This window comes from Typopeltis vanoorti, chromosome 26 (assembly GCF_054136105.1).
Source record: "Typopeltis vanoorti isolate ZY-2024b chromosome 26, IOZ_Tvanoo_1.0, whole genome shotgun sequence".
In the NCBI taxonomy this organism is placed as follows: Eukaryota; Metazoa; Arthropoda; class Arachnida; order Uropygi; family Thelyphonidae; genus Typopeltis; species Typopeltis vanoorti.
In genome coordinates, this window is record NC_143574.1 from 10,349,353 (window position 1) to 10,373,423 (window position 24,071).

Here is a 24,071-nt window from a genome sequence, read left to right on the forward strand (position 1 = left end):
ATGAGAAATTACTTTATTTATCTACGTTTACACACTATCACCTGCAAAATAGTCCCCTTGCATAGCAATACAGTGCTCCCAGCCTTCCTGCCACTTCTGGAATGTGTCCTGGAAGTCTTCTTTTCGAAGCATGTCAAGCACCTTCTGCGATTCACACTGGATCTCCGCAATGGTATCAAAACTTCGACGTTTGAGCTGGAACTTCATCTTCTGGAAGAGTGCGAAGTCTGCAGGAGCCAAATGTGGTGAGTAATGTGGGTGCAGAAGTGAGATCATGTTGTTTCTGGCAAGAAACTCGCATGTGAGGAGAGCTCGGTGACAGGGTGCATTGTCATCGTGGAGCATCCAGTTTTTTGCGAGTTCCGTATGACACACTGATAATGGCAGCAATGTTGTGGAGTGTTCTCCTATGATCCTCATACACAAGTTGCTGAATGGTTTTGACATTTTTGGGAGTTGAGGTCGTTGAAGGTCTTCCTGATCTCTTGTTGTCTTTCAGTGATGTTCTTCTGCTCTTGAAGTGCGCTTGCCACTCAAAAAACACCTTGAACAACTCATTGCAGCATTGCCGTAAACTTGCCGAATCATGTCAAATCTCTGTGGCAGGTTTGTCCAGTTTCATGCAGAATTTCACATTCGCTCTTTGTTTTAACTTGCTGTCCATGATGAAATCGCAGACATGGTTAGACAATGTCTTTTGGCACACTGATTTATTAAGGTCGATGCTCCCTGTGACTGTGCATGCAGCCTTGTGCTGCCGTGTTACAAAACTAGTCTCGAAACTTTTTGATACCACCTCGTATATGGCAGGAACTATGTGTAAATAAAAGAAATGGGAGAAGGGAACAGAATAAAGTAAATCATGTGAAATACAAAGAAAATTGAAATAACAAAGGAAATGGCTAGTAATCTTATTCACACAGAACACAAAGGATTGGCAGAATCATATGCAAAACATAAACAATACATATGTGAACACAATAATAGGAGACAAATAAAAAGAATTAGAAGAATACATAATTATGTATTCATGGTGGTGTGACCAGCTATGATGTATGCTATGGAAACTGTGGTCCTGAGGAAAAATAACATCAGCAGGATGGAGGTAGCAGAGATGAGAATGCTTAGATGGATGTGTGGTGTGACCAGAAAGGATCGTCTGAAAAATGACTATGTAAGGGGAATGGTGAAAGTTACAAACTTAGGCGCGAAGATACAGGAGGCAAGCTTGAGATGGTTTGGGCATGTGATGAGGAGGGAAGAATAAGTATGTGGGAAGATAGGTCATGCACATAGATGTGCAGGGGAGGAGAAGGCATAGGCAGCCAAAGAAGAGATCAGGGGAGCTAGTGGAGAAGGACCTGAGGATGAAAAACTTTGGTGTGATTACAGCCCGAGACAGGAGGATGTGGAGGAGACTTATTAGAAACAGCGACCCTACTTAAGTGGGATAAGAAGAAGAAGAATGCATAATTATAAAAATGAAAATACAGAATTAATGTTTAAATTCTGAAATGTTTTGTTAGCTTAATATCACTTACAAGAAATCGTCATAATAAACTAAATATATGTAGTCTCAACCATTAAAATCAAAAATAAGCTGAAAATTTCTGCAGGTAATTGGTTGTCTCCAATTACAAAGAGGGAGATAATTACAAGTGATCAACATTAGTCAGTTTTAGGGGAGAGAAAAATGATAGGCACAGCTGATTTGAATAAGTCAGCTTCCTAGACATAGACCAATTATTGAACAGCTGGCATAAATATGTATATTAAACTTAGAACTGAATATTAAAGGAATATGGCACAGTATACAATATTTGTTTAATTCAATTTGAAAGGCTCTTTATCAGAATAAAATATTCTTTAGAATTCTTGATTTTAATGATAAAGTCTGCAAATATTTAGTTAATTATGAAGATTTCTGGTCAAGTATTAATTTTTGGTCATCTGGTTTTCAGGGGGATAAGGATGTATTGGAGACGTCCAGAGAATGTTTACTAAGTTAGTGTCAGGTCTATGGAATGTCGGATATGAGGACAGATTGAGGGAATACAACTTACAGAGCCTTGTAAATAGAAGAAGAGATATAAGATTAGTGAGTGGAATGCATTGCCTGAAAGTCTGGTGAGTGCAGAAACTATGAATGGTTTTAAGGCATGGTTGGATGATCATTTCACATGAGAGTGTAGACATCCTTCAATGAGTCCTTTGACTCCATGGAGGTTAGATATTAATAATGATAGTAATATTCTGAAATTTAAACATAATTCTGCTGTATTTTCATTTTTGTAATTGCAGCAAAATGTGAGGTCTTGAGGTTTGGGAAACATCGATGGGACACTGCATACTCTATGGGAGTAGTTATACTGGAGGAAGTAGGGGAGACAAGAGATCTGGGGTTGATGATTGATAGAAACCTGAAATTTAGGGGGCATATTGCAAAGGTGGTGAAGGTAACACAGAGGATTGCTGCAATAATGAGGACACTGACCTGCAGAGATAAAACAGTTATGATTCCGTTGTATAAGACCCTGATCAGACCACACTTGGACTACTGTTCTCAGATTAGTCCCCAGGATTTGAAGGGGATAAATTAACTGTGGAAAGGGTACAAAGGCAGATAACAAAGATGGTTTCAGGACTGTACAATAATAGTTATGAGGATCGGCTGAGGGAATGTGGACTGCAGAGTTTGGTGGATAGAAGAAGGAGAGGTGATATGATTAAGACTTAAACTGTTGAGAGGTGGTTACAGGGTTGACACTGGGGAGTTCTTTCGCTTGGTTGAATAGCGGGAAGGAGTGATGACAGAGGCCATCCCTGGAAGTTACGAAAGGAAACTGTGAGCAAGAGGGTGAGGAGTGGTTTCTTTTCATGGAGGGTGGTTGAACTACAGAATGCATTGCCTGATGGAGTGGTGAGAGCGAGAACGGTTAATGAGTTCAAGGAGTGGTATGATGGACTTTGTGTTTCCTAGGTGGGACCTCCCCTCGAGTCTTGATCGACTTTGTGTTTCTTAGGAAGGACCTCCCATGATGAGTCTTTTGACTCTATGGAGGCCTGAATAATAATAATCATACTATTCTAATTCTTTGTCTCCGATTGTTGTTTACATTTTAATTTTTTCTTGTGTTTTTGTTTTGTATTCTTTGCGTTTAGTTCCTTCCAGTCCTTTGTTCTGTCATTAATGAAAGATATCACATAATTTCCTTTGTATTTCCCACCATTTCTTTTATTTATTTATTGTTTGCATACATAAACATATTTTTGCTATCAGTGTATGGTTTCTTGCCATTTCCTTTGTGTAATGATTGTGCCATCTTTTGCTAGAAATTGAGTTTGCTATTGTACAGGTTTTGAGTTTTTACTGTTTGTAATAGTGAACAAGCCTTAAAATTGCATTGGTTCTATGAAATTTGTGTTATATTATTTGTTATTATGGTGTGCATCTGCTCATTACTTTTATCACTTTGCTACTATCAGAGATGTGCAGTAGTATTCATCTTGATTTTTTCATTTGTGTTATATTTCTGATTTCATATGTACATGAATTATATTTTGATATAATGCACTTTATATACAAAATATTCTTACAACAATAACACGCTTAACTATTGCTAGCACCTGTCAAGATGTTGGTGTGACAATTGAGTATGCTAATTCCGTATTTTGTGTATTTGTATAACAGCATCCTTGCCTTTTTTGTTCATTGTGATTATTTGTTTTATGTAGAAATATCTCTTAGCACAATTTTCAATAGGTTAAGCAGTGTTATTAGGATGTGAAGGATAATTATCATGTGTCCAAAATTTGTTTCTGCATATTTGGGTGCAGTGATGTACCTGTATCTGTTAAACTGTTTAAAGGAAAAAATTGCTTCATTATTCCTCATTCTGTTGATGCATATTCTTTTAGTTCAGTGTATCTGTATCAAGCCTTAAACATTTAAACCCTCCATTCAAATTTTATCCGAGTGATATTTGGTGTGATGTAGTTAACATCACGCCAAAACATGGTATGAATGCAAATTTAAGGACGTCTGTGAGATTCTTATCAACCACCCCAATCTGAACAATAATGATGGTCTAAAAATTCCAAGCATATGGAAGGCACATATTTGACCCATGGAACCTTCATCTCTAAGAGTAACTATAAACAGGACTGTAGATAATCCAGGATCCTAAATCAAAAATAACAATTGGAAGGCTAAAAATAGGACATCGGTTACTGAAAGAAAACTATCTATAAGAAAGAATGTTTATTCATGTTATCATAAATAGAATTTAGCTTGATGTAGTTTCTAAATAATTTTAATTTTTTTTTTTTCACTAGAGGTCATGTCAGTAGAATAACCTATGATCAAATCATTGTTTCTCTAGATTACTGTATGTAATGTAACTCAGCTTCCTGTACATTTGTATATGCTCCAGATGATGATCTTAATATGAATATCGAAAAGTCAGGAAATTAAAAGAGTTATTTATAACATGGTTGTAAAGTCCATAATTTCTAAAATGAATGTTGAAGTGGTTTTTCATAAAATGCAGGGAGAGGAACAAGAGGTTATCCCTGGAAGTTATATGAGGAGGGTATCAGCAAGGGAGTGAGAAGTAGGTTTTTTTGCATGGAGAGTTGTGAATGATTGGAATGCATTGTCTGAGAGTGTGGTGTCCGCACAAAATCTGAATGTGTTTACGATGTGGTATGATGAGCTGTGTGTATGACAAAAAAGGAACTCCTAGATAAGTCTGTAACTCCATGGGGTCTTAGGAAAATAATAATAATAATGAGAGAATTTAGAAATTAGAGAGATGACTGGAGTAGAGGAAATTGTGAAGTATTAGATCATGTAAATGAAAATGAGCTGATTATAATTAGTAGATTAACAGAAAAATGAAATTATGGAATGCATACAAAGAGAAAAGTGTCATTAAGTTCATGAGCGCTACACAAAATTAACTACAAAGTGGGATACTGAGAGAAGGAAAGATCACCAAAGAACAAAATGAAGGGATTTTCTACAAAGGCTTGCAGTACACATTAGCTAAGGATGGAAATAACCAAAACTTTTTGGGGAAAACTTATGAGGGTGGTCTGAAAAGTTCTCAGCCTCAACCATAGATGGCAACACTATCAGCAAGATTTTTATTTTCTAAGTGGGGGACATCTATTATAAGCATCTATATGGAATTACAAGTCATTCTATCAATGTAGTTTATTTTATACAGCTGTCTGAAGCAAAAGTGTCTGTATCCCTTGAAATGGATAAAATTGAGTATTGTGTGGTTATAAAATTCTTTGTAAAAGAAGGTTTAAAATGGCAAAAGAAATTCATTCAAAGTTCATAAAAGTTTATGGGCACTCTTCTCCTTCATTTTCAACAAGTAAGAAATGGCTGCTGAGTTTAAACGTAGCTGTACCAGCATTGAATATGATCCACGTGAAGACGTCCAAAAAGTGTAACAACACCAGAAATCATTGATCAAGTGCACGATATGGTATTGGATGACTAGCGAGTCAAAGTGCGTGAAATTGCTGAGACTATAGGCATTTCAAAAGAACATGTAGGATATATTTTGCATGAGGAATTGCAAATGAAAAAGTTTTATGCAAGATGGGTGCCGCTCTTGCTCACAGCAGATCAAAAACACACTTGCATGAAAATCTCTGAACAGTGGAGCTTTTTAACAAGAATAAAACTGATTTTGTGCATTGATTTATTACTATGGATGAGATTCACCATTACACACCAGAATCCAAACAGTGGACTGATGCCTGTTGTTCAGTGCCAAAGAAGACAAAGTTAGTTCCATCAGCAGGAAAGGTCATGGCATTGGTGTTTTGGAATGCTAAAGGCATATTATTTATTAATTATCTTGAAAAGGGTAAAACAATAACTGGGGAATATTATTTTGATCTTTTAACCAGACTAGATGAAAAAATTCATGAGAAATGACCCGGTTTGTAGAAAAAAAAAAATCATCTTTCATCAGGACAATGCCCCTGCTGCCCACAAAGGTGTTTTGGCAATGGGAAAATTAAGAGATTTTTGATTGTTAATTTAATTTTTAATTTAAAATTAAGGGATTTATTCATTGTACTATGAATTATTGGAACATCCACCCTATTCCCCAGATTTGGCTCCCTCTGACTTCTGTCTCTTACCAAAACTAAAACTCTTCCTTGCTGGTCAGCGTTTTTCTTCTAATCAAGAGGTGATTGCAGCTGCAGATCTTACCGAGAACCACTACAGGGACGGGATAATGGCACTGGAGCATCACTGGAATAAATGTATTAGTCTTAAAGGAGATTATGTTGAAAAATAAAAATAATTTTGAAATTATAAATTTGTTTTTTCATTGTTAGGCCGAGAACTTTTCAGACTACTTTCGTATATCTAGCAGTGGATGGAAAGTGGCTGAAGAAGATCCTTTGTTTGCTGATGATGCAAAACTCGACAAAGCTGAATATAAGAGATCCTATAGGATTATTTAAATAGACTTGCACTATTTGCGATTTTTCTTCTGAACAGTTGTTAACGTAGGATGTATGCAGGCAACACAACTTAAAATGCCTAATCCATGCAGGTCTCTGCATAGTGTTTGTTCTGAAACTGTTTAATGGGTATAGCATTGTACTTTTGAAGCAGTTTTAGATGAGTCTGGAAATGTTCAGCTGTTGCTAGTCATTCCAAATGCCTGCAATCCTGATTTGTCATCATAGAGCTTCTACCATAGCTTCCATGCTTCTTCCATTGTAAATGGACACTACTGACTGGGAATTCAGACACTCTAACAAACTTCACCACCTCTTGCAAGGAATGTCTATGTTCTCGGCAAAAACAATGACACCCTTTTGACACTTGGTAGCATCACCTTTACAACCCGTAGTTGTACCCATAAATTAAGATGTTAGAATAAAACAATTCCAGCAGTTTTATTCTAACCATATGCACGACTCTTTATGTTCATCAATTTTAAAATTATGTACATGTTTCAGTATGCATTCCATAATTTTTTGTCTGGTGTGTTTATATGCATTATGGGATGAAGAAATCACATGTTATGTATTGCATTGATGGACCTAGACTACAGGAAATTGAAGCCATGGATTAGGGATAATTTTGGATAGGAAGTTGAAATTTAGAGGACATGTTGTATAGTTTGCCAAAATAGCTCATTTATGGAGGTTGTTGTTCCTCTTTATAAGGCTTTAACAATTAATCTGGACTACTGTGAACATATGTGGTTGCCAGGATTCCTTAGAAATGAGGAAGTGGTGGAGAGGATTGAGAGGCGATTGACCTAGTTTATGACAGGTCTCTGGAATGCTTCTTATAGACTAAAGGCCTGAAGTTTATAAAGGCCAGTTGATAGGTGAAAAGGGGAGTATAAGAGGAACATATACTAAAGGGATTTTATAGGATTGACACAAAGACTTCTTTAAATATATGGCAAGAAGAGAGAGAGAGGGAACAACAGGCACTCAAGAAATTCTGTAAGAATTGGAGCAAGGGAGTTGTTGAGGAGTTGATTGATTTTTTGCTTTGAGGGCAATAAATGGATAGAATGGGTTGTTGCCAGAGACATTTGGGAGTGCTTTGTTAGTGAATGAGCTCAAGATCAAATGTGATAGGTATTGTAGGAATGATGATTAGTACTAGCCTTTCACCTTTCATGACGAGACTTTGACTCCATGGAGATGCCTGTGAAAATATATTCCATTTTGGACTGCGGAGTAACTTTCCAATTTTTGGTCCTTTTCTGGCTATTTAATTTGATCAACCAAGAAAACACATACAATTTACAGACAAAAAAAAAGAATGGTGTTGGTGAACAGTTGATGCCTTTGTGTGTTGATGGTAGTAATGTCATTGCATGTAGTGGAGTAGTGTGCCCTCCCATGATGAGTCCTAGGACCTCCTTGGAATTTTTATTTATTTTATTTTATTTCTTTGGACATCTAGGATATTCAAGATTCGTTTTTTAATGTCTTTCTGATAAAGAACCACATGAAGCATGTGATGCTTTGTTTCTGGCATGGTTTGTGAATAATTTGCTTTAGTTATCAATGGATGAAATGGAGAAGAATGATGCCAGAATGTGAGCTTTGTCTTTTAGTGTTACAGTTGTTCCACATCTAAATGTGAGTGAGAAAGAGAGAGATAGAAGCACACATGGAAATGAGCTTTCACCTAATGGACTTTTTCAGGAGACTAGAAGCTACTGTAATATTTTGATGTTTCTATCTTTTTATTTAATATTTACTTATGTTTCTGTTACTGCGCCTTTGTAATATTTCTATACTGTTTTCTACTCCTCTGTAAAATATCTATGTTTCATTTTATCTGTCTATCTATTTCTTTTGACTCGTCTCTATATTCTCATTTGTTAACTTTATTATACTTTATCCTTATCCGCTACTTTTCTATGTAGTCAGTTAATATTAATTCCTTTTCTCTACTTTCAGTATATTATACTTATACTTGAGATTTCTAGAAATTTATTTGATTATTCCAGACTGTGCCACTAAAAATCTCTATTTGGCATAAGAAATTAATTATACCTCCAGTAAAGCACCTCTATACAGTTAATTACAATTGCGGCTAACTCCTAACTTAAATTACGTATCAAGGTTTAATTTCTCTCCCGCTTACAGGATCGGATTTTATTTGAGAACAGTGTAGTTGTTAAAAAGATCAGACGTCACTTCTTATAAATAAAACAAACATATTTATTCACACTAAGACATTAATACAATGTATACACTTAAATGATGTTACTATCATTTTCTCTCAAAGCTCAACATCAAAATTTAAACATCACATAGAACAACTCTCAGGCATGTTATAAGCATCAAATACGTAAATCATCAGACAATTAATTCTGTATATCAAATAACTATCAGCCCATTTACAATCTAGGAATTATCATGCTTTGACTAATAAAAATCTCCAATTCTAACTTTCACAAAAAGAATGTAACACTCACTTAGCAATCAACCTTTCACACCATTACAATTCTAAATTCTATAATTTTCTTATCAATTCCTTTAAACCATTTCAATGTAATACAACATAAGCTTAAACTTTCATTAACATCTTTTCAATTATTCTAAAAGCAGATTTACTTCATACGAATTTGTTTTCAATCTATTACATCCTTCAATCCTAAGAATTCAGTCTATCCAAAACAGACCTTCATTTCATAATTAAGGGAAAGTTTTTCAACAAAAAATTCAACTCACATTAATTCTTTCATAGGCACAATTGCACTTTAATCGTATCTTCTCTTCGGGCTTATTCTGGACCCCCCCCCTCTATTGTTACGGCTTGCTCTATCGCTTCAGACCCATCATGGAAACCGTGTTCACCTCTGGAATTTCTCTTGGGGCTGGAGCTCGATCTTTTGGCGTTGTAGGTACTAGGATGCATTGTCTGATGGTCAAAGCCTTATCATCCGGTTCCTGAGCTGCTACTTGCTCTATAAGTTTTGCCTCCAGTTACCCTCCACGAATTCATCTAGGATTCCATGGATCGACTTTCCCCTCTTCTCCCTGCGTCACGTCTCCCGATGCACGCTAGTTTTTCCCAGTCGATCTCACCTTTGTCCATTCCTGACCTTTTTATTTCGCCTCTCTGGACCTTGCGCGAAGTTTCTTAGACCCCAAATATTTCTGCGCAAACTTTGAACTAAGGTCTGAGATCCCCGTATACCTATCACGTGCTAACTCCTTTCCTTCTAGAAAATTCTGACTTCTATCTCCCTGAAGTGTAGTTTAATCCCTTTTTCAGCATAGCGTAACAGCTTCTGATGTATACCGCCCACCTCTGCTATCGACCTTGACGGCAGTGTTGGACTGCTTTGGTTACAATGGGTTTCCATTCTATCTTATACCAAGTGATACATCAAATATATTTCTGAACTCTATGGTAATTTCCCCTAAACTTCTATTTTTAGATACTTGTTTACTTTATTTTAGCATGTTTAATTCCTCTGGGTCTCTACAGATGGGCATTTTGTATTACTTATGTAGGTAATTCTAACATACTTGATTTCTAAGGGATTTTCTTTTGAATTGCACACTCATATATCTTCTATCTACAGTATCATGTAAATTTTTCTGGGCTAATTTTATATGGGCTGATATTATTGTTTACATCTATCATATACAAGTTTATAATTCTTTGAATTTTGGATGTGACTCCTGTAAAATCGATGCACTTAAACATTGTAAGTATTATGATGTTGCATCGAATTTTACACTGCAGCTGCCATTTATGCATTACTTTCTGCATTTAGCCCTTTTGAAGTAAAATTTTAATTTCTTGAAGGTTGTGATTGTTGTAAGCCTCAACCTAGGCTGAGAATGAAGCTGGAGTTCTATATTAAGTCATGTGATAAGGTGATATGCTTATCACACTGCTTTGGTCATACTTGTTGGAAGGCTTAGATATTGGGTAGGAATTTTGCATGGCATGGGGAATAAGCCCTTCATTCCAACATGAATTTCTGTAACTAAGTCAGAGCAAGCATTTTGATCTAAAGAGTGGAAATAGTAACGTAACTATAGAAAGTAGGAATGGAAGTCATTTCACTTGCTAAAGGACACGAGGTTGAGAGTAGCATGGGGAGAGGTGTTTCACAACCTCAACATTTCTTCTGGCTTTGTCAGGGTAATCAGAAAGAAGGTACCCAAATAGAGTTGTGGATATTAAATGCACCAGTCAATATACTTTAAGCTTACTTTTGGTTACCATGCTTCAGCCTTATTTAGCCCAGTGATTCAAATGCTGCAAAACTTTGCAGGAAAACACTGTGCATCATGTGGAAGCAGTATCTAAGAGGATGGGGGAGTAGTTCCAAAATTCACTGCAAGGGACACTGTATGATTACCGAGAGTAGATGTCATAAATTTTTCTGTGTGTAGGAAGGAGAAAAGTGGCACAAGCAATAAATAACGCATTTTTATTCACTTCCATTATGCATTCCCGAGCTGTACTGTTTAATGTGCTGCCTTTCCCAGTATGCCACAAACCTCATCCTTTGCACAGTGTGTTCAACAGCAGAATGCAGCTGATAGGGACTGATGTTGTGCACATGCTGCATTATGCTGTCTTTCAGCACTGGTAAGTTATCAGGACGATCCTGATAAACCGTCTTTAAGAAATCCCCAGAGCCAGAAGTAACAAGAGTTTAGATCAGGTGAACAAGGTTTGCTGTGCAGTGGAAAATGGATGGCTGATCACTCTGGTTTCTGTGAAATGTTCTCTCCTACATATCAACCAATGTGTGGAAGGGCCCCATTCTGCATAAAAATGACTGAATCTATGCACAGGTACTTCTGTAGCTGTGGCAAAACTTTTTCCTCAGATGTCACGTTCTTCATGATGCACAATATATTCCTGCAAAGTTTCACAGCATTTGGATCACTGTGTGGCCCTCCACAAGGCCTTAAATAGAGATACTTAATTTTGATTACTCTGTATATTGTATTATATTCCCTGATGATGGCAATTTGACTTTGCAAAAATATTGAAAATATTAGTTAAATTTATTGTAGTTAACTCTTTAACTGCTGATTTTATATTCTACTGAAACTGTCCTATGTTGTTTATTATTTTAACGGTATAATAGAACACAGAAACTAAGTAAATAATTAATTTATTAACTTGATGCGGATATTTCGCTGGTGTTATAACCAGCATCTTCAGAGCACAAAAACACTGTTTGTCACAATATGCGAGACTAAAACAACATGGTGTACTTAAACAAAATTGTAGCAGCAACACAAAGACTAGAGTCCTGATTTTGGCGCCCTCTATATGAAAAAAAAAAAAAAGCTATCATATATTACTAGAGTCCTAGAAAAGTGCTAGTTTTTTCTTAATATGACTGTCTCCCAGATCTTCGGCAAGTTAATACAGCCATATTTGTTGAGATTTGGAGTGTGTTTTAGGGCTTCTGTCGCCTCTAAGAACAATCTCTCTGATTTATACGGGTTTCTGTGTCCTATGTGCTGAATTAATTTTGTAAAAAATTTATAAATAAAATCAATTAAAATTCTTACTGAAGTAAGAAGTCCGGACAGCATCATACATTCTTGATATACACTTGTTCACTCAAAAAAAATGGCAGTAATATTTCTATTTATAAAATTTTCATAATCAAGGGTGTCCACTTGATTATGCAAATTACACACATTAATTTATGTAGGATCACCAGGATCTTCTTCATCTGAAGTACACAATTCACTTAACTCGGACAATTCTTCTCCTGACTCATTTGTTGTTAAAAAGTCATCCATTTGATCATCAGTAAGATAATGCAGATATTTACTGATAGACACCATATTGTAACATCCCAAAATCCCCGCAGTCATGTGGTTTATGCATCGTGCTGCATATTATTATTATTCATGACACCTCCAAGGATTCCGAAGACTCATCGCGGAAGGATACCCATTGTATAGACTCAGAGGAATTACACATGCAAAAATAAAGTAAACAGGCATCTAAAAATAGAAATTTAGGGGAAATTACCTTAGAGTTCTGAAATATATTTGATGTATCACTTGGTATTGGGTAGAATGGAAACCCATTGTAACCAAAGCAGTCCAACACTGCCGTCAAGGTCGATAGCAGAGAGGGGGGGGGGGGTTATACATCAGAAGCTGTTATGCTATGCAGAAAAATGGATTAAAATACACTTCAGGGAGATAGAAGGCGGAACTTTCTAGAAGGAAAGGAGTTAGCACGTGATAGGTATGGGGATCTCAGACCTTAGTTCAAAGTTTGTGCGGGAATATTTGGGGTCTAAGAAACTTCGCACAGGGCCCCGTGAGAAGCGAAATAAAAAGGTCAGCAATGCACTGACAATGGATCAAATAGGAAAAATGGACTAGCGTGCATTGGGAGACGTGATGCAGGGAGAAGAGGGGAAAGTCGATCCATGGAATCCTAGATGAATTCGTGGAGGGTAACTGGAGGCAAAACTTATAGAGCAAGTAACAGCTCAGGAACCGGATGGTAAGGCTTTGCCCATCAGACCATGCATCCTAGTACCTACAACACCAAAAGATCAAGCTCCAGCCCCACGAGAAATTCCAAAGGTGAACATGGTTTCCATGATGCGTCTGAAGCGATAGAGCAAGCCGTAACAATAGAGGGGGGGGGGTCCAGAATAAGCCCGAAGAGAATATACGATTAAAGTGCAATTGTGCCTATGAAAGAATTAATGTGAGTTGAATTTTTTGTTGAAAAACTTTCCCTTAATTATGAAATGAAGGTCTGTTTTGGATAGACTGAATTCTTAGGATTGAAGGATGTAATAGATTGAAAACAAATTCGTATGAAGTAAATCTGCTTTTAGAATAATTGAAAAGATGTTAATGAAAGTTTAAGCTTATGTTGTATTACATTGAAATGGTTTAAAGGAATTGATAAGAAAATTATAGAATTTAGAATTGTAATGGTGTGAAAGGTTGATTGCTAAGTGAGTGTTACATTCTTTTTGTGAAAGTTAGAATTGGAGATTTTTATTAGTCAAAGCATGATAATTCCTAGATTGTAAATGGGCTGATAGTTATTTGATATACAGAATTAATTGTCTGATGAGTTATGTATTTGATGCTTATAACGTGCCTGAGATTGTTCTATGTGATGTTTAAATTTTGATGCTTAGCGTTGAGAGAGAATGATAGTTATTTGATATACCGAATTAATTGTTTGATGATTTTAACACATTTGATGCTTATACCATGCCTGAGAGTTGTTCTATGTGATATTTAAATTTTGATGCTTAGCGTTGAGAGAAAATGATAGTTATTTGATATACAGAATTAATTGTTTGATGATTTTAACATATTTGATGCTTATAACATGCCTGAGAGTTGTTCTGTGTGATGTTTAAATTTTGATGCTTAGCCTTGAGAGAAAATGATAGTAACATCATTTAAGTGTATACATTGTATTAATGTCTTAGTGTGAATAAATATGTTTGTTTTATTTATAAGAAGTGACGTCTGATCTTTTTAGCATCTGCACTGTTCTCAAATAAAATCCGATCCTGTAAGCGGGAGAGAAATTAAACCTTGATACGAAATTTAAGTTAGGAGTTAGCCGCAACTGTAATTAACTGTATAGAGGTGCTTTACTGGAGGTATAATTAATTTCTTATGCCAATTAGAGATTTTTAGTGGCGCAGTCTGGAATAATCAAATAAATTTCTAGAAATCTCAAGTATAATATACTGAAAGTAGAGAAAAGGAATTATTATTAACTGACTATATAGAAAGGTAACGGATAAGGATAAAATATAATAAAGATAACGAAGGAGAATATAGAGACAAGTCTAAAGAAATCGATAGACAGATTTAAGATAGAAATATTAGAAAGGTGCAGTAACATTAGTAAATATTAAAATAAAATATAGAAACATCAAAATATTACGGAAGGAAGCTGACGAAGGATTGCAGACTTTCATAAGATTTGCCAAGCAATGTGCATCTATGCCAGCACATGATGTTATGAAACTTCATTGTATACACAGTGAATTTTTAAAGCTCCGGTGACAATTTTGTAAGCAGGCAAACATTTGAAGTTGTGTTATATCGTCACACTAAGAAATTCACAACAATTTTCATGTGATAATACGTACTGCAATTTTTAAATGCTGTTTAAATTTGATTTTGTGAAATATAAAATTATGTGTATGTGTTTTAAATTTTAAGAAATCCGCACGATTTTTGATGTTATTTATTTAATTATGGCTGGCAGATCGAAAAACACGACCAAATAACTTTGCATGCTGCAATTTCTACAGATGGCATCACAAAACATGAACAGGTAAGTTCTCCAAATATATATTCAGTTATCCGGGAAAATCTCGTATCAGGAATCTGCGAAGTCCAGTTGTTGCTGGCTAAGAGAGATTCTACTGTACACCAGGAAAGATGATTTTGTCTTTTGCATAGTTGGATTACAGGAAATTCACCTATTTGATGTTTGGTCTAAAACATTAGGTGAGGTCTCTGTTAGTGGCATTATTTAAGTGTGCATTTATGCTGCAAATGTTGAAGTGGATGTGGTAGTGAGTTTATTTCTGTAAAACTTTCGTTTTATATTTTTTGTTATATGATTTCTTTGAGGGAGTTTTGCTTTTTAACTTTTTATTATATATATATTATTTTTATTTATTTATTATTTTTTTTTGTAATATCAGTCCCACACAAAAGAAGTTTCATAACTTGAGGTTTCGCTGCTGTAGATGTTTTGGTTCACATGTGGCATCAGTGCCATATGTGAACCAAATAGCAGTAACATAATTACTTTTTCTTTTTATTTCAATGTTGAAGAAAAGCTGGAACATGCAATAAGAGGAGATTGAAGTCTCTTTGTCTGGAGAAAACCTCCATACAAAGAGACCCCAATTTATTAACTGGTGAGCATCAAGTGTTGCCCCATGTACTGTTTCATAACAGTCTGCTGAAGTGCTAACTGATATAACCTTTAATGGAGGGAATTGCGAATCTCTACGGCATATTCTGCATTCCAATCCTTGGAGGGAATGCAGAACATGCATTCCTTTGAATTCTCAGAACTTCAGAAATTATACCAAGGTTGAAGTAATGCAGTAGTCATATTTCCATACAAGTGGCCAAAAGGTGTCACACCTTATTACTAAAATACTCTTGATTAGAGATAGATATTGAAAGTTTTCCCACTTGGTTATACTATAAATTAAAGATGACAAGAAATTACATTCTTGGTTTCATCGTTTATCCAAGTGTAAGGAAACAAAGTTTGCATGTGAAGTAACTTCATAACTGGTAACTCATATAGAGAGGCTGATGAGATCTCAATAAAAGCCGAAACTGATCTGGGTAGTGACCCTTCCCATAATGCATAAGCATTATGCATGTCCATAAGGATATGGGTTTTGCATTATAAGATACTAAGGCAAGTGAGGTGAAGTCATTAGACTATACGGAATCCATCAAAAAAACTTATACACATTTTAACAGATGTCATCTATGGACTTTTTTTGAAGTAGGATCGAATTATGGTAGCAAGTGTGTAGTATGATCTTTCAAAAGATGTCTTTACTCACATGAATACTAGAATCAACATGTGACTGGTAGGCCAGTCAAACAAAATGGCTAAGGCACAATTGTTGTTCAAGGAATGCAAGACCATTTTAAAGTGGTATCAAGTTCAATGACAGTGGGTGTGAGTTTGCAACACAACCTCCAACATGAATGACAATTGCACGTATTCGTGATAAGTTTGAGACCCATGGTACCATTTGTGTGGTGTGAACCAGGGAAGATTCGGGAGGCCTCACAGCAATGTCCCTTCCTTGGTTTAATAGGATCATTCTTCTTTGAAGGTACTGTTACTGGTCAAGTGTACTTAGACATGCTACGCACATCCATTTTACCTGCCATTCATGCACTTTATGGGAATGATCAATTTCTCTTCCAACAAGATGACACCACTGAGATGTGAGAGTTTGCAGGGACAATGGATGGGACGAAGATGTGCAATTGAGTTCCCCCCCCCCCCACACACACACACGTTCTCCTGATTTAACACCCTTGGAGTTCTACCTTGGGGGACTCTAAAGGATGTAGTGTATATCATAGAAAACCAGCTACACTGGTGGCCCTTCAGAAAGAAATTGAAACAGCAGGCACAGTAATCCCACTGGACACTTTGGCCAACGTTGCCCAAGCAGTAGTTTGCCTTAATAATAAGTGTCTGGACACTAATGGTAACCACTTTGAGCACCTCGTGTAATTGTAGAAGTCAAAGGTAACTTGTATTCATCCCTTGATGTCTGTATAAATTTAGTATTACAATTTTTATACAGGTTTTTCTTTTGCTGAAGTGTGTATAAATTTTTTTTTTGATGGACTCCATATATGAGTTGCCCAGTCATGAAGTTACTTCATGCGCAAACATTTTTTGCTTACACTTGGATAAAGAATTAAGCCAAGAATATAATTTCTTGGTGTCTTTAATTTTTAACATACTTTGATTATAATCTGATATAATCAGATGCTTGAAAGCTAAGTTTGTATTTATTCAAATGCCTGTGCTTTGCCACATCTGATTAGTTACTTTTATTGTAAAATTCTTTCAACAGAAATTCAATGGTGTTGCTGTGAGAATCGTGCGAAGAGCTGTAGCTTTACTTCATGTGTTTGCTATAACTCAGTTTGGTTGTGGTAGTAATGCCTTCCAAAAGAATCTGCTCAAAAAAACAACAAAAGCAAATCACTGGGGGTAAGAATATTTTAATGTTATTTTTTGTTATTACATTGACATGTTTATTTTACATGGTATTTTGCTTTTCATTATATTAATATGTTTCATTTACCTAACCATGGTTTTAGATCATATTGGATTCTCATCCAAGGCAGACAGAACTCAAAATCTGTTAACCGACGAAGCCAAAATACCACTGCAGGAGTGCAAACTGATGTTCATCATCAATTTCCTCATATGTACCCTCAAAGGATGCTCGGGCTATGACAGCAGTACATAATTAAGTTTATATTATTAATAATCTCCTGCCAACAATTTTCCTCCAAATTAGTCTGTTATTTGTCAGCACTGAAATATTGTCATATCTAACATTTCGTTCTTCTAAGGTGCTCTGACTGAATCACCCCATCTAGACCTTGGTCTTCCTTTGGGTCTTTTTCTTTGCCATCATGGCCTCAAACACCTATTTTGCTAATCTGTCCTCTCCCATTCTATTTAAGTGACCATACTACCTTAGATTAGCCCTGCTGACATTTATGAATTCAAACAGTGTCAAGTTCCTCTCTAATATGTTCATTTTTAATATGATTCTGCCATTGATGCAATCTGTTCACCCTCCTTAATCTTTGTCACAACTCTCATATCTATAGTCTCCAATTTTTGATCAATTGCTTTATCTTTATTTCTAATCCAACTCTCAGGTTCATAACTTAAAAATGATATGAACACTGTCTTGTATACTGCTAGTTTAGTGTTTTGGCTAATTTATCTCTTATTGCATATAAATTTATTCAGCTAGCTCCCCATTATACCAGCTTTGCTTATTCTATTGACTATTTCTAGATTTTTAACTTGCCATCTTCGCTAAAAGTTGTGCCTGAATAGCTGAAATATTTTACTTGTTCTATAGGCTCTCCATTGAAAATGCAGCTGAAGTTTCTATATTCCTGCCTATTTTCATAGTTTTGGTGTTTTTATTGTTGGTTTTCTATGCCAAATTTGTTACAGCTGTTATTCAGTTTAGATAGAAAATCCTGCAGATGTTCACTAGATGTGTTTAGAAGTACATCATCTGCATAAAGCAAAGAGCTAGGTTTGATATTACAATTCTAATATCAGTTTTATTATAATTTTCTTTCATAATATGCACCCTGTGTTATACCTGATTTTAGATCAAACTGTCTTGCTGTATTGCCTTCAATTCAAATTACTGATTTACAACTTAAATATATACTATGTATTTCCCTGTATAATGTTCCATTTACCCTCATACAACTGAATCGTTTTGAAAAGCTTTTTCTTGGGCACCTTGTCATATTCCCATTATTTCTCAACTGTTTGTCATAATGTGAAAATCTTATCCTGACAATTTCTATTTGGCCTGAATTCAATTTGTGGTTCTCCCAGTTTCTCTTCCACAATTTTTCTCAGCATGTTTTCTTCAAGTATGCTTGCATAAATCTTTTTTCCCTGCAACACTTAGTAGAGAAATTCCTCTATGAAACTGATTCAACTTAATTCCCCCCCCCTTTTTTTTTTTATAAATGGGAACTATGAGAGCTGTACTCCAATCATTTGGAATTAGACTTTCTACCAGGCCCTCTGAATTATGCAGTGTAGCTACTACTGCAAAACTTTTATACCTCCATATTTGAGAATTTCTGCTCGAATATCATCTACTCTAGCTACCTTTCCACATTTCAAGTTTTTTTGATGTCTGTTTCCACCTCACATGTTGATATATGTACTCCTGTTTGCATTTCTCTTGAAAATTTTCTGCTACAGTACAGTCACTTGTTTCATTTAAGTCTTTCCAAGTAATTACTCCAGACATACGATATCATTATCTTCAGTTTTTATGTCACATTCATCATCTTTGATTCCTTTTACAGTACTCTTCCCTCATTTCAAAGCTTTTTCAATATTCTCCAGAATATTTTGCCACCTTCCTATATTTAAGTTTTATTTTCATACCGAATCTTCTCATAACTTTTGTTTAGCTACTTTCACACAGCTTAGGTTTCCTACATTTTTTTCTCTATATTCTTTTAGGGCATCTGCCAACTTATTTGTGGTAACTTTCCCTCTTTTCCAGGACTGCTTTTTAATTTGTGTCCACCATGGTGTTCTTATTTTTTCCAATCTTGCTGATTACTTCACCACATCCCTCTCTAGTTGAATCAATCAGTGTTTTCTACTGAGACTCCGAGGTTTGCTATGTGTTTTCAAACTGTTTCCTTTATTTTTTTTTTCAATAATGTTTACATAGTTGGTGTAAGTTTACCTGTAAAAGCTGTTCAACTTTAATTCTTTTTAAACCTTTTTTGCATAGTGTTCTTTTCAATGTGATATTCAGTTTTATTCTTCTTAAAACTAACTGATAGTCACTTCTGATTTCAAATCTTCTGTACACTCTTGTATCTTGAACCACCATGAAGATATCACTATCAACAATAACATAGTCAATGGGGCTTTTCTTGTGTCTCCTCACCCTGTGAGCTTGTGCACTTCTTTATGTTGGATCATTGTGTTAGTGTCCACGCTGTTAGCCTAGTGGCTTTGCGCTTTGCAACCATATGCCTGGGGAAGGAGTGTCCTGGGTTTGATTCCTGTCGCCGATGTGAGGGGGCTTAAGGATCTTCCTCAGCCATAGCAAAGTTAGCCAGTCTTGGGCATGGACAGCAGGGTTTTTCCACCCCAGTTTATCTAGGGTTTTTCATCCCACAAGCAGACATACCGGCCCAGTGAACACACGGATCTACAACCATAAAATACTTAACCCACCCATGAGGAGGCTCAACTCGCCCCAATGGGAACAGAGGAGAAAAGGGAAGGAACTCTATATGAATAAATAAAAAATTGTGTTAGTAATGACTAGTCCATATCCTAAGTAAAAATCCAGCAGACACTTACTGTTATTATTAGCCTTACCCTTTTCTAAATTTTCCTAAAATGTTTCTATGTGCCTGATGGGATTCATTTCCTACTCTGCTGTTTAGATCTCCAACAATTATCACTTTTTCCATTTTCTTTATGTCAGCTGCCTGCTTGCTCTAGTGACTTGAAAAATTCCTCCACTTTTTAGGAGAACCTTCTGTGAAACCATAGGCACAAATAAGTTTCATTGTCCATATCCCCATTTTGAAGTCGCCCACATAATACTTGAAATTGCCTTTCATTCAAGAAGTTTATCTCCATGTTTGGTGTCGAACGATATCACTACTCCTTATTTTCCTTGATCATTATTGCCTGAATATAACTCCTATATTTATTATTTAGTACGATATCACCTGTTTTTGTCTTCTTTGTTTCAGTGATGCCAATCGTGTCTACATGGCATTTGCCAGTTCTTTTGCAATCTCGATTTCCTTTCCATTTATACTCCTTATATATATGGTTCCTATCTTCAGTTCTGATGTTGGGTTTGTTCTTCTTCTTCTTCTAGATTTTGAGCTTGAGTCTTTTCCAGTAGCTGACTTTTCACTGCTTACCGTGGTTTTCCTTATGAAGACAGCTGGGACCCTTTAACCAGGAGATGCTCTAGCTGAAATCTTGTATTGCACCATCATATTATTTGTGGTTAAGCCTATAGAAAGTACAACTTAGTCAGCTAAGTTCCAAATTGCCAGCCAATCATTTGCTCACTATGTGAAGGTGAGGATTGGACGTTTGGTTAGAAGCCCTAGTTATTTGGCTTTGACCCTTAAGCAACTCTCTGATGATGTAAACCTTAAAAAATGCAGAATTATTGCACATGAACTTGATATATTGAAACATTTGTTATGTGAAAAGACTTGCTGAGGTGAAACATACACTATATGTTTTATTTCATCAAGATCAGTGGAGAGGTTTAGAACAACTCCCTCCCTCTCAAGTTTCTGATGCACCTTTGAAAGTTTATGTACAACTTTGACTACTATTTGCGCACATTGCTATATCATTAAAGGGCAGTTCAGCTGCAGAAATTGTATTTTGTTTTGTGGTTTCATGAATCCTGGTTGGTTGACTTTGATAGTTATCTTTAGATGGAAGATGAACATTGCCTGGTGTGAGACCACTGCCCCACTTATTGGAGGCCTGAATTGACTTGAGAAAGTTTCCTGTTTGGTCTCAAGAGCAGGGTTTTCAGTCTATGTAAAAAAATAAATAAAAATACAAAAAAATTATGAAGCGTTAATTTAAAAAAATCCTTAACCCACCCACAGCATGAATGCACTATAGGTTTACAAAAAAAACCTTTTGTGGATGGGAGCCTTATTAAAAAAAAAAAATAAATAAATGAAAATAGATAAATAAAACATATATTGATTTATGAAATAGTTTATTAACATGTTTCTGCTATAAGTGCACTTCTGCTGATTATTACTGTAAATTGACTAACTTTCTCGGTTAGAAGCTATCTTATCAAGGAATTGGTTGTTCCAAACCTATGTAGCAGCCTTGATTTTCCTTTAACTGCACTTACACTGCCACTTTTTCTTCTTCTTTTTATTAATTTTATTATCAGTATGTCTTGCTCTAAGTTTAATGACTTTGAACAAACTCAAACAAGCCCACACACTACAAACACTGCAAGCACACAAGTTCTACCTCTGTTCTCGCATGTAAACGCATAATCTACATAAACACATAAAAATTCACAGTTAGCCAAAAAAAACTTATCTGAACTCAGAGCACCCTTGCACAAGTTATTCTGCAAGCCACCACTTCAGTAATATCAGATTTAATGGAATGAAAACATCACAAAGAATAATTAAACACATGTTTAATAGTTCCAGTGTTTCATCTCTTTCACAGAGCATCTTCTGAGATACAGTATAAAAATTATAACAGAAAATGGAAGATGTTAGACTAGAAGCCTAAAGTCCCTTCTGTGGATGCTGGTAACTAACCTTAGCTAGTGGGCAAGAGGAAGTTTAACTCGGCTGTGTTTATTGTTATTATTATTACGTGACACCTCTAAGGTGTCCAAGGACTCATTGAAGGCACTGTACTCTACTCCACCTCACCATCTCCTCTGCCACTTAATTCTCCATCTACACACAATGATGTTACTACCATCTACTGCCTACTACCAACAACATTTTTGTCTATAAATTACATGCGTTCTCATAGCCAATTTGCCTGTAAATGAGATGAAAAATTCAAGTTTCCAGGAGGGAAAAACCCATATAAAGATTCTCATCATGATAAGAATTGAACACAGAATTCCAATTAAAGGGCACAATGTTCCATTGTTCTTCCAATTTGCACTAAGAGTTATTTATTTGGAATTTATTTATACTAAATTTTAGGTCTTACTTCATACTTGGTTAATTTATTTGTAACTGTACCACATTTTCATTATTAAATATAATTATTTGAAATCGGGTCATTCTTTTTGAAACACCCTGTATATATATATATATATATATATATATATTTTATGTATATATAAACCAGCCGACCTGGTTGGCTGAGTGGTTAGCATATCCGCTCTCCAGCCAAAAGACTGTGGGTTCAAATCCCGCCATGAACATGGATGTTTGTGATTGTCTGTGAAAATGGTGGTGGTGGTGGTTGGTGGTGGTTGGCGGCAGATGGCGCTTGTGTAGATGATGAAGGTAGTTGCGGTTAGTGGAGTGGTGGAGATGGAGAGTTGTAGAGCAGGTGCCCTCCCTCAATGAGTCTTTGGACTCTCTGGAGGTGTTATGTATTAATAATAATATTATTATTATTATGGGTTCTTCTGATGTCTTTCTGGTGAGAGAGCAGAGGAAGCATTGCTGTTCTTAGTATAGTAGAAAGTAATTTATCTTGGTCTTCTATGCAAGGTTCTGTCATTTGTTTTGTAAATATTGAAATCTGTTATGAAGTTAATAATGGTTTCCAATTGAATGTTCATTTAATATTCTGTTAAATGAAAAGTTAAATTATGCCTCATAATCCAGAAATAGAGTAACTGCTGTGTGTAATCAAGTGTTATTACATTTCAGAGTATTTTTGTCAAAATATACTGTTTTTAATTCAGAATTATGTAAAAAAGGTCACTCACCTATAGCTCCAGTTTCATGTTGAGGTGGCAGGTTTTTTTTCCCACAGAAGCTCAAGTTTTTCATCCTTTAAAACAGGGTTTCTCAAACCGTGTTCCATGGAACACTGGTGTTTTGCAGAAGGTGAATAGGTGTTCCGCAAGAAGTTCTGGAATTTGTCATTTTAGTTTGCTAAGCATTTTTCATGAAGAAATATTTTATAGTAAAAATATTCTGGGGAGAATAATATTCAAGAATATGTCGAAAAGCTCAGACCCAGAACACCTGATAACACCTGTGTATCGTTAATTTTCACACATCGAAACCTTTCAACATTTGGGAAAGGGAATGCCGCTGTTTATGACGGGTCATAAAAATTGCCTGCAAGTCCATTACAACAATTGGTCATCTCCTCTGTTCTCAAAACTGAAGGAAATGACACCTGTGTAGCAAATGTCAGTGACCAATCAGCAAGGAAGTATAAAGAAAATTTTTCCACTGAAATTGAAGATCAATGTAGTCTGTATCCAGTTCTCAAATCTATTACTACTCACTGAATAATTTCTTCGCAAGTTCGTAGTGCAGTGTGTAAGTGCTTATTCTGAAACCAGAGTGCCGTGATTTTTTTTAAAAGTAATAGGAATACAGAGTTAAAATCTAATATGAATAAGAGACGAGGCACTTTGTGTAATTTTGTTATTAAGAAATCTCTTATTGAAGGTGTTTGCGACGGAACAGATAGTGAGTCATCCACCTCAAGCCTACAAAGATCTCCAGGATGTACAAAA

At 35.8% G+C, this 24,071-nt stretch overlaps 1 protein-coding gene across 5 annotated transcripts in view; it reads left to right on the top strand.

Annotated features, from left to right (window-relative positions):
* Positions 1-24,071, top strand: part of LOC150092318 (RUN domain-containing protein 1) — a 202,118-nt gene that overhangs the window by 131,995 nt on the left and 46,052 nt on the right. For all 5 annotated transcript variants that reach the window (XM_090415044.1, XM_090415042.1, XM_090415046.1 and 2 more), the window contains one exon: positions 17,151-17,290. In XM_090415044.1, the coding sequence (XP_090271170.1) occupies positions 17,151-17,290 (140 nt within the window). The remainder of the gene's footprint in view (positions 1-17,150; positions 17,291-24,071) is intronic.